The sequence below is a fragment of the Oncorhynchus kisutch genome, linkage group LG13 (genome assembly GCF_002021735.2).
Source record: "Oncorhynchus kisutch isolate 150728-3 linkage group LG13, Okis_V2, whole genome shotgun sequence".
NCBI lineage: Eukaryota > Metazoa > Chordata > Actinopteri > Salmoniformes > Salmonidae > Oncorhynchus > Oncorhynchus kisutch.
The window spans coordinates 71,427,570-71,438,989 of NC_034186.2; the positions used below are offsets into that span (position 1 = coordinate 71,427,570).

Below are 11,420 nucleotides of genomic sequence, written 5' to 3' on the forward strand. Positions count from 1 at the left end.
CCCACTACAGTCCTCTCTTAGTAAAATAAATAGTATTCAGATTAGTATTCAGATGGATATCGATTAACCATGGCTGTGTGTGTCATCAGGCCTGCCAAGGGCCTAAACAGCCTGTTGCAACAAAGAAATTAACTCAAGCCTGGGATGCCTGGGACAGAGTGGGAAACCCTGTCTCATGCTGCTGTCAGACACGTTAAAACCAGTCAAAAGAAAGGGTAAAAACAACATTGGGCTTCCCCAAAGTGGGTCAATTTACAGGATATTGTGACACCGACTTGAGGATATCAAAAGTGAAACAATTGTTGTAAAAAGGGAAACATACTCTCATTCGTTAATTATACACAGTAATGGAATAATACAATAACAGGATATACTTATTTAATATAACATTATAGTTACACAATAGAACAGTAACATATACAAGTCCTACTAAAACTGTAATATTCTGTGAGAAAATGTTGGGATTTCTTCATACACATAATTATGAATGAATCGTGAATAATATTGAGTGAGAAAGTTACAGATATATAAATATCATATTCCTAAGAAAATCCTATGCTCCCCTGTTATTGGTAATGGCGAGAGGTTAGCATGTCTTGGGGGCATGATCTTTGTGCATCTGTAACTTTCTTACTCATCATTAATCACGATTGATTCAGGATTATCTGTAATCACGGTAGCCACTTTAATATAGAAGAAAACACATTATATTCTTATTTATAATAAAAGTGACTCCAGAATTAAACAATACAATATTTATCATTAATTTCTATTGGGCACAACATAATCTGAAACAAAACCAAAACAAACTGCAAACGCATCCAACAAGTTTGTAGAGTCACATGCTTGATGTAGTCATTGCGTACTAGAATTATGGGACCAAATACTAAACTTTTGACTAAATTTAACACACTAAAGTGAATTTGTCCAAATACTTATGACACCTTCTAATAGGGGGACTAGATACATAAAGTGCATTCATTTCTAAACAGTAAAACTGTCACGTTCTGACCTTAGTTCCTTTGATATGTCTTTGTTTTAGTATGGTCATGGCTGAGTTGGGTGGGTTGTCTATGTTCATTTTTCTATAATTTGGGATTTCTGTGTTCGGCCTAGCATGGTTCTCAATCAGAGGCAGCTGTCAGTCGTTGTCCCTGATTGAGAATCATACTTAGGTAGCCTGGGTTTCACTTTTGGGTTGTGGGTGTTTGTTTTCCGTGTGAGTGTTTGGTCCACACGGTACTGTTTTCGGTTTTGTATATTCACGTCATCGTTTGTTGTTCTGTTCGAGTGTTCTATTGTCTTTATTAAAAAACCTTATGGACACTTACCACGCTGCAAATTGGTCCTCCGATCCTTCTCGCTACTCCTCCTCAGAAAAGGAAGACGAGATCCGTTACAAAAACAGAAACGTATGAAAACACCCTCAAATAAAAGGTGACATGCTGTCCCATCTCCTAATATAATATATCTCCTAATAACATTTGATCTCAAATCCCAAATGCTGGAGTATAGAGCCAAATAAAAGTTTGTAGGTTTGAATAATTAATGCATGAATCTTTCCAACAGATTCTACAGAGCCGGACGACATCGATAGGTAACACAAAACATGAAGATCAGACAACCCACTGACTTTATACAAATATACATTTAGTCTGAGCGTTATCCATTAAAGTGCAATTGAAAGAAAGCAGTCCTCATAAGGGGCTTTCTACTATGCATGTCTTTCTCTCATGACCCACGTTACGGTCATCCACCAGTCCCCAGACCCATGACCCATACAACTTCCCCTCAAGGCAGGAAGACATAGTATATTAGTCATTAGGATCCTCTTCCTACCCATCAGCTCTGGGTGGACTGTACCTGTCCCATGGTTGTCATTGGGTTCAACGTCCCCATCTCCTCTGCTTGGTCAGGTGAGTCTTCAACCACACCTGAATCCCATAGTGAGAGTTTCGGATCGTTCTGCACCCCCTCAACACACCTCACCATATCCAGTCGCCGGAAGTTTCTACACAGTCCGAGATGGAGCACTGGGTTGAGGCAAGCGTGCAGGCAGGCTAGAGCGAACGTAACCACCAGACTGTTCTCCAGAGCTGTCCTCCCGTTCTCACAGGACCCAGAAACAGGCTCCCCAGGCCTCCCCTGAAAGGTGTCCACCATTAAGGTGATGTTGTAGGGAGTCCAGCAGAGGAAGAAGACCAGCACCAGGGCCAGGATGACCCGGACGGCCCTCTGCTTCTGGAGGCCCTGGGAGCTGCGCTGCAGCTGCAGCAGGATGCAGGAGTAGCAGAAGAGCAGCACGGCAGATGGGAGGAGGAAGCCCACTGTATGGTAGAGCAGGCGGGAGACCAGACGCCAGTCAAACCCAGACTGGGAGAGAGACGGGTAGTTGTGGACACACTCCTGTTTGTCTCGTCTGGTGTCCCTCACAGACTCCAGGAAGTGCCAGTCTGGGATGGAGAGGAGGATGGAGAGGAGCCACACGGACAGGCAGCTGGCCTGCACCATCCAGGGCTTCCTGCGAGCGTACATCTGGACTGTGTGGACCACGGACAGGTAGCGGTCCAGACTAATGCAGGCCAGCAGGAAGATGCTACAGTAAAAGTTGATCTGAGGAGAGAGAGAGAACAGAGAGACATAAACTTGAGAAAGCTCTTAGCTGGAATGAACATTAAGATGAAACAGCTGTGTTCCTCTTCGGTACTTCCTCTTTTCCCAGAAATGTTGACAGTTTATTATTGGACTCAGAGGAAGAGCCCCTTAAGAGTACATTAACCCTGAGCTGGATTGAATGATGTATTGAAAGTGTATCTGATGACTTAGAAGAATAATAGGATGTAAAAACCCTTCCTCCCCTTCCTATCCAACCCTACCCAGCCCTCGGATTTCACAGCACTAGAACCCCCCATCATATACCACACTACTCCACACTAGTCCTTTACCCCCCCCTCCTCATCCCCAACCCCCAGTTCATGTGTTCATACAGATATATACAGTTGCTAGACCAGTCCCCCCCTACCCCCCACAAGTCCTTACTGTGAACATGGCTCCAGTGATCTTGCAGAGGGGGGTCCCGAAGCTCCATTCCCCAGTGGCCTGAACAGCCCAGAGGGGCTGTAGCTGGGTGTCGGCCAAGCCCAGGTGCAGGATGAAGGTGTCCATCACGCTCCAGCTCTGCCTCCTCTGGACCAGAACCACCAGGACCAGCACATTACCCACTAGCCCCAGGACCAGCATCAGGGAGTAGAGCATTGGGAGGAACACCGTGCCAAAACGCACTCCAACGCCATCTTCAGGGGAGCATTCCTCTTTATAAACATAGTCCCCATCGTAGTTATAGGTGCTATTCTCTACAAATATCCCTCCCAGGTCCAAATCCATGTCTGTCTGTAGAGAAGTCGAGAATCAGTTTATCGTTTGGGTAGTACAGATCAATCTATTGGGTGTAAGACAAAATACAATGCAAGCAGAATGTGTGTTGGCAAGGACAACAATTTCCTCTTTCACCAAGTTACACCTAGAGAGATCTGTCTTTAGTCTCCGGTCCTCTGCTCTAACAAGTTGTGTGAGAAAGAGGTATCCCCTGAAGTGTCTCATCTGACAAGGGCCAGAACATATTATATTCACACTGCTCACATGATTTCCATGTAACCAGACTAGGCAACACCACACACAGCATAGTAAGAGAGGAAAGTGCAGTTCCCCTTAAGGGGGATGTCCACTGCACTGCAGACCATCTGACTGGTGCCATTGACACACTATGGGAGCTTGTCTCGTTGTGCTCTAACCACACTCTCTAACCTCTCTGTAGGTATTCTATACTTATCAGTTTTTATGTTAAATCAGAAAGACTGGTGAGAGATGGCAAGAGAGAGGGGGAGACAGAGAGAAAGCAAGAGAGACAGAGAGAGAGAGAAGACTTGTCCTGGGAAATGTGGATGCACAGACATATGCACAAGCACACACAGGAATTCAAATAGCATGACAGACATAAGCGGAGTAAAGAGAACTTGTGAAGGACAAAGACCACAGACGAGGAGAAAAGAGAAAACACATGGACAGTAGAAGGGGTTTGAAATGAGAAATGTACTTACCACATAAACCGTGTTCTGTAGTTAAATAAAGGTTCAATTTAAAATAAAAATAGCCGATCATTCAGTAGTCCCAGTAGCATTGGAGAGACTGGAGACAAACACTGCTCTGTTTGCTTACACTATAAGTAGAGAACAGACAGTTTGTTTGAATGACTGCATTCCCTGAGCAGGAAAGAGAGAGGACAAATTGAACTAACAGTTCACACAAAACAAAAGTGAAGGAGGTCAAGGGGTTGATGCAGGACTTTTAGAAGAGAAGAAGTATAGTAATTTCAGTCCTCTACTCTCACGGTAAGCAGAGTTGTACAGTACACATGTCACACACCCAGAGAACCAGCGCCAGTATTTTTGGAGCTTTACAGAAGAGAGGTATGCATACCTCAGCTGCCGGTTGTCCGTCAATAACACGTACTTGGCAGGGCTTACGCTAACAAAAGCAGTGACGTGTGCAGTGTGAACACGGTCGCGAGCCGGTGAGAGTGGATTTGTCAGAATGTATTGTGTCAATGTTGCAGCCTGGTCTCATAGACAAGACTTAACATAGTAAACGTAAATCCGGATCCAGGACACTTAAATTAGTATCATATGTTATATTTGGGATGGTAACATAAGACAGATGGTTACTTAAGGAAACAATGAAAGTATGGTGGTTGGTTGGGGTTGGTGTATAATGGGAACGTCTAGCAACCCAAAGGTTGTGAATTCAAATCTCATCATGGACAAATGTAGCATTTTAGTTAATTAGCAACTTTTCACATACATACTACTTTTAAACTACTTTGCAACTACTTAGCATGTTAGCTAATGCTTCCCCTAACCATAGCCTTTTTAGCTAACCCTTCCCCTAACCCTTTAATCTAACTCCTAAACTTAACCCTAACCTCAAGCCTAGCTAAGAAAGGGCAAGCTAGCTAACATTAGCCACCTAGCTAGAATTCGTAACACATCATACATTTAGCAAATTCATAATATATTTTACATTTTGCAAATTCATAATGTAAACATTTTGCAGATTCGTAACATATTTTACGTTTAGCAAATTCATAACATAGCAATTTGAATTTGTAACATATCTCACGAAATGTGCGATGGACATCCACATATTAATACATACCATACTAAACGTAACATATCATAATAAATTGAGCGTCCCAGATTTAAATACAGAGTAATACGAAATGCTCTGAGACCAGGTTGGGCCATAAGATATGTACTGTATGTATGCATAACCATGTTGCTTTTTGTAAGCTAATCTTGTGTCTTCAGATCAGTGAAGGAGGAAAGGAGATGAGATTAGAGCAGGAGGTGTCCTTATTCTAAACTATTGAGATGGACATGCACCACGAATTTAATATAACTGAAGCACTATTCTGTCAGGTGCAGTATAGCACAACTGCTGCTGGTGTAGCCTAGAATATGCATGCAAACTAGAAGTCTCCAACACCTCTTGTTTGGACCTTGGCTCTCATATGAAAAAGAGCAGTGCCTAACAATACAGAAGTGGATAAACATTTCCCTCGAGGTAACCGCAGCTGCTGATACCAGCATTATATCTCCTTCTCCATCCCTTCCCACCTCCTTCATTTCTGTTTGCTCTTATCTTACCTTCTCCCACAGTTTCATCTGGTTGACAATGCCTACTACAGTCCTCTCTTAGTAAAACAAACAGTGGTGTATTCAGACGGATATTGAGGACACAGACCCGTGAAAAGTGAACAGGTCACAAAGAGGAATATTACTGTCTCCCTCTCCCACCACATCTGACCAATGATGTCACTAACCATGGCTGTGTGTGTCATCAGGCATGCCAAAGGCCTAAACAGCCTGTTGCAACAAAGAAATTAACTCAAGCCTGGGATGCCTGGGACAGAGTGGGAAACCCTGTCTCATGCTGCTGTCAGACACGTTAAAACCAGTCAAAAGAAAGGGTAAAAACAACATTGGGCTTCCCCAAAGTGGGTCAATTTACAGGATATTGTGACACCGACTTGAGGATATCAAAAGTGAAACAATTGTTGTAAAAAGGGAAACATACTCTCATTCGTTAATTATACACAGTAATGGAATAATACAATAACAGGATATACTTATTTAATATAACATTATAGTTACACAATAGAACAGTAACATATACAAGTCCTACTAAAACTGTAATATTCTGTGAGAAAATGTTGGGATTTCTTCATACACATAATTATGAATGATTCGTGAATAATATTGAGTGAGAAAGTTACAGATATATAAATATCATATTCCTAAGAAAATCCTATGCTCCCCTGTTATTGGTAATGGCGAGAGGTTAGCATGTCTTGGGGGCATGATCTTTGTGCATCTGTAACTTTCTTACTCATCATTAATCACGATTGATTCAGGATAATCTGTAATCACGGTAGCCACTTTAATATAGAAGAAAACACATTCTATTCTTATTTATAATAAAAGGTGACTCCAAAATGACAAAATACAATATTTACCATTCATTTATATTCGGCACAAAATAATCTGAAACAAAACCAAAACAAACTGCAAACGCATCCAACAAGTTTGTAGAGTCACATGCTTGATGTAGTCATTGCGTACTAGAATTATGGGACCAAATACTCAACTTTTGACTAAATTTAACACACTAAAGTGAATTGGTCCAAATACTTATGACACCTTCTAATAGGGGGACTAGATACATAAAGTGCATTCATTTCTAAACAGTAAAACTGATACGTATGAAAACACCCTCAAATAAAAGGTGAAATGCTGTACCATCGCCTAATATAAAACATTTGATTTCAAATCCAAAATGCTGGAGTATAGAGCCAAATAAAATGTTTTAGCTTCACATTCCAAATAAATATGTAGGGGAGTGTAAAAATCTAAATGTATGATGTATGTGTCTGCTGAGAACATTGTTTACTCTAAAATCCATTACATTCAGTGAAGTGCTCTGTAAAAATAATAATACAATAGATATAGGTTTGAAAAATTAATGCGTAAATCTTTCCAACAGATTCTACAGAGCCGGACGACATTGATAGGTAAAACAAAACATGAAGATCAGACAACCCACTGACTTTATACAAATATACATTTAGTCTGAGCGTTATCCATTAAAGTGCAATTGAAAGAAAGCAGTCCTCATAAGGGGCTTTCTACTATGCATGTCTTTCTCTCATGACCCACGTTACGGTCATCCACCAGTCCCCTGACCCATGACCCATACAACTTCCCCTCAAGGCAGGAAGACATACTATATTAGTCATTAGGATCCTCTTCCTACCCATCAGCTCTGGGTGGACTGTACCTGTCCCATGGTTGTCATTGGGTGCAACGTCCCCATCTCCTCTGCTTGGTCAGGTGAGTCTTCAACCACACCTGAATCCCATAGTGAGAGTTTCGGATCGTTCTGCACCCCCTCAACACACCTCACCATATCCAGCACGCGTCGCCGGAAGTTTCTACACAGTCCGAGATGGAGCACTGGGTTGAGGCAAGCGTGCAGGCAGGCTAGAGCGAACGTAACCACCAGACTGTTCTCCAGAGCTGTCCTCCCGTTCTCACAGGACCCAGAAACAGGCTCCCCAGGCCTCCCCTGAAAGGTGTCCACCATTAAGGTGATGTTGTAGGGCGTCCAGCAGAGGAAGAAGACCAGCACCAGGGCCAGGATGACCCGGACGGCCCTCTGCTTCTGGAGGCCCTGGGAGCCGTGCTGCAGCTGCAGCAGGATGCAGGAGTAGCAGAAGAGCAGCACGGCAGATGGGAGGAGGAAGCCCACTGTATGGTAGAGCAGGCGGGAGACCAGACGCCAGTCAAACCCAGACTGGGAGAGAGACGGGTAGTTGTGGACACACTCCTGTTTGTCTCGTCTGGTGTCCCTCACAGACTCCAGGAAGTGCCAGTCTGGGATGGAGAGGAGGATGGAGAGGAGCCACACGGACAGGCAGCTGGCCTGCACCATCCAGGGCTTCCTGCGAGAGTACATCTGGACTGCGTGGACCACGGACAGGTAGCGGTCCAGACTGATGCAGGCCAGCAGGAAGATGCTACAGTAAAAGTTGATCTGAGGAGGGAGAGAGGGAGAGAGAGAGAGAGAGAGAGAGAGAGAGAGATAAACTCGAGAAAGCTCTTAGCTGGAATGAACATTTCAATGAAACAACTGTGTTCCTCCTCTGTACTTTCGCTTTTCAAAGAAATATTGACAGTTTATTATTGGACTCAGAGGAAGAGCCCATTAAGAGTACATTAACCCTGATCTGGATTGAATGATGCATTGAAAGTGTATCTGATGACTTAGAAGAATAATAGGATGTAAAAACCCTTCCTCCCCTTCCTATCCAACCCTACCCAGCCCTCGGATTTCACAGCACTAGAACCCCCCATCATATACCACACTACTCCACACTAGTCCTTTACCCCCCCTCCTCATCCCCAACCCCCAGTTCATGTGTTCATACAGATATATACAGTTGCTAGACCAGTCCCCCCCTACCCCCCACAAGTCCTTACTGTGAACATGGCTCCAGTGATCTTGCAGAGGGGGGTCCCGAAGCTCCATTCCCCAGTGGCCTGAACAGCCCAGAGGGGCAGGGTGACCAGCAGCAGGGTGTCGGCCAAGCCCAGGTGCAGGATGAAGGTGTCCATCACGCTCCAGCTCTGCCTCCTCTGGACCAGAACCACCAGGACCAGCACGTTACCCACTAGCCCCAGGACCATCGTCAGGGAGTAGAGCATTGGGAGGAACACCGTGCCAAAACGCACTCCAACGCCATCTTCAGGGGAGCATTCCTCTTTATAAACATAGTCCCCATCGTAGTTATAGGTGATATTCTCTACAAATATCCCTCCCAGGTCCAAATCCATGTCTATCTGTAGAGAAGTCGAGAATCAGTTTATCGTTTGGGTAGTACAGATCAATCTATTGGGTTTAAGACAAAAACAATGCGAGCAGAATGTGTGTTGGCGAGGACAACAATTTCCTCTTTCACCAAGTTACACCTAGAGAGATCTGTCTTTAGTCTCCGGTCCTCTGCTCTAACACTGACAAGTTGTGTGAGAAAGAGGTATCCCCTGAAGTGTCTCATCTGACAAGGGCCAGAACATATTATATTCACGCTACTCACATGATTTCCATGTAACCAGATGAGGCAACACTACACACAGCATAGTAACAGTGGAAAGTACAGTTCCCCTTAAGGGGGATGTCCACTGCACTGCAGACCATCTGACTGGTGCCATTGACACACTATGGGAGTTTGTCTCGTGCTCGAACCACACTCTCTAACCTCTCTGTAGGTATTCTATACTTATCAGATTTTCTGTTAAACCAGAAAGACTGGTGGGAGATGGCAAGAGAGAGGGGGAGACAAAAAAGAGAGAACATTGGAAATGTGGATGTATGGGTGCACGGACATATGCACACAAACACACGAAACATGAAAGACATACGCGGAGTAAAGAGAACTTGTGTAGGACAAAGACCACAGACGAATAGAAAAGAGGAAACACATGGACAGTAGAAGGGGTTTGAAATGAGAAATGTACTTACCACATAAACCGTGTTCTGTAGTTAAATAAAGGTTCAACTAAAAATAAAAATAGCCGATCATTCAGTAGTCCCAGTAGCATTGGAGAGACGGGAGAGAGACTTACACTATAAAAAGCCAGTATATAACAGACAGTTAAGTTTGAATGGCTGCATTCCCTGAGCAGGAAGGAGAGAACAACTTGAACTAACGGTTCACACAAAACAAAAGTGAAGGATGTCACGGGGATGATGCAGGACTTTTAGAGAGTTAACGCCTACCACAGCTTCCGATTGTCGGTCAAGAACATGTACTTGGCGGGGCTTGGGCTCACAACAGCTGTGCTGTGCGCAATGCGAACATAGTCACGATCTGGCAAGAGGGGATTTTGTCGGAATGTGTTGTGTTGCAGCCTGGTCTCATAGACAAGACTTAACATAGTACATATGTAACGGATGTGAAACGGCTAGCTTAGTTAGCGGTGCACGCTAAATAGCGTTTCAATCGGTGACGTCACTTGCTCTGAGACCTTGAAGTAGTGGTTCCCCTTGTTCTGCAAGGGCTGCAGCTTTTGTGGAGCGATGGGTAACGATGCTTCGTGGGTGTCAGTTGTTGATGTGTGCAGAGGGTCCCTGGTTCGCGCCCGGGTATGGGCGAGGGGACGGTTTAAAGTTATACTGTTACATTGATGCTGTTGACCTGGATCACTGGTTGCTGCGGAAAAAGGAGGAAGGTCAAAAGGGGGGTGAGTGTAACGGATGTGAAATGGCTAGCTTAGTTAACTGTGCGCGCTAAATAGCATTTCAATCGGTGACGTTACTTGCTCTGAGACCTTGAAGTAGTGGTTCCCCTTGCTCTGCAAGGTCCGTGGCTTTTGTGAAGTGATGGGTAACGATGCTTCGTGGGTGTCAGTTGTTGATGTGTGCAGAGGGTCCTTGGTTCGCGCCCGGGTATGGGCGAGGTGACGGTCTAAAGTTATACTGTTACACATATAAATCCGGAACCGTGACACAGAAATGTGTAAGACATGTTATGTTTGGTATGGTTAGATAAGACAGATGGCTACTTAAGGAAATAACTCAAGTAATGGTGGTTGGTTGGGATCGGCTTATAGCATGAACGTTTAGCAACCCAAAGGTTGTGAATTCAAATCTCATAATGGACAAATTTAGCCTTTTAGCTAACTACTTTTGAGCTACTTTGCAACTACTTAGCATGTTAGCTAACCCTAGCCGAGGTAGGCCGTCATTGTAAATAAAAATTTGTTCTTAACTGACTTGCCTAGTTAAATAAAGGTTCAATAAAAATCAAATAAATAAAAATCATACTAAATGGAATGCTTCGGAACATACAGAATAATACGTAATGCTCTGAGACCAGGTTGGCATATATACTGATGGTATCAACAGCTGTGGTTATTTCGGGGGAAACTTGTATCCACTTCTGTATTGGTAGGCGGCACTGCTATACATATGAGCTCCAAGGTCCAAACATGAAGTGTTGGAGACAGTTCTATTTTGCATGCTTAACCTACCGTTCAACGGTGGTAGTTGTGCTACATCGGGGCCTGAGAATAGTGCTTCAGTTATAATAAATTCGCGGAGCAAGTCCATCTCAATAGTTTAGACTAAAAACGCCTGCCCTAAATCTCATCTCATCTCCTCTCCTCCTCTGATCTGAAGACACAAGATTAGCACCGAGGTAAAGTTAGTTTCAGGTTGTATATTCGACGGATATTCGCCTGTAGTTTTTCTTACATCCACCAACAGCAGTTAGGGACCGTCAACATAGTGACAAATCAACATTTTCA

General features: G+C 43.8%; 2 protein-coding genes across 4 annotated transcripts; both read right to left on the reverse strand.

Moving 5' to 3' along the window:
• Positions 1 to 361: 361 nt before the first annotated feature.
• On the reverse strand, positions 362 to 4,500 carry LOC109878896 (C-X-C chemokine receptor type 3-like). Its single transcript, XM_031787143.1, has 3 exons — positions 4,098 to 4,500; positions 3,040 to 3,390; positions 362 to 2,613 (listed from the first exon to the last, which is right to left on the reverse strand). The coding sequence occupies exons 2-3, from the start codon at positions 3,382 to 3,384 to the stop codon at positions 1,843 to 1,845; spliced, it is 1,116 nt and encodes a 371-aa protein (XP_031643003.1). The 5' UTR covers positions 3,385 to 3,390; positions 4,098 to 4,500; the 3' UTR covers positions 362 to 1,842.
• A 1,671-nt stretch (positions 4,501 to 6,171) lies between these two features.
• Positions 6,172 to 10,324, reverse strand: LOC109878895 (C-X-C chemokine receptor type 3). Of its 3 annotated transcripts, none has more exons than XM_020471098.2 (3): positions 9,634 to 10,324; positions 8,595 to 8,950; positions 6,172 to 8,148 (listed from the first exon to the last, which is right to left on the reverse strand). In XM_020471098.2, the coding sequence occupies exons 2-3, from the start codon at positions 8,946 to 8,948 to the stop codon at positions 7,372 to 7,374; spliced, it is 1,131 nt and encodes a 376-aa protein (XP_020326687.2). In that variant the 5' UTR covers positions 8,949 to 8,950; positions 9,634 to 10,324; the 3' UTR covers positions 6,172 to 7,371. The 3 variants fall into 3 exon arrangements, with proteins under 3 accessions (XP_020326687.2, XP_020326685.2, XP_020326686.2); XM_020471096.2 differs by having other exon boundaries at positions 8,595 to 8,954; XM_020471097.2 differs by lacking the exon at positions 9,634 to 10,324 and having other exon boundaries at positions 8,595 to 9,622.
• Positions 10,325 to 11,420: the final 1,096 nt, after the last annotated feature.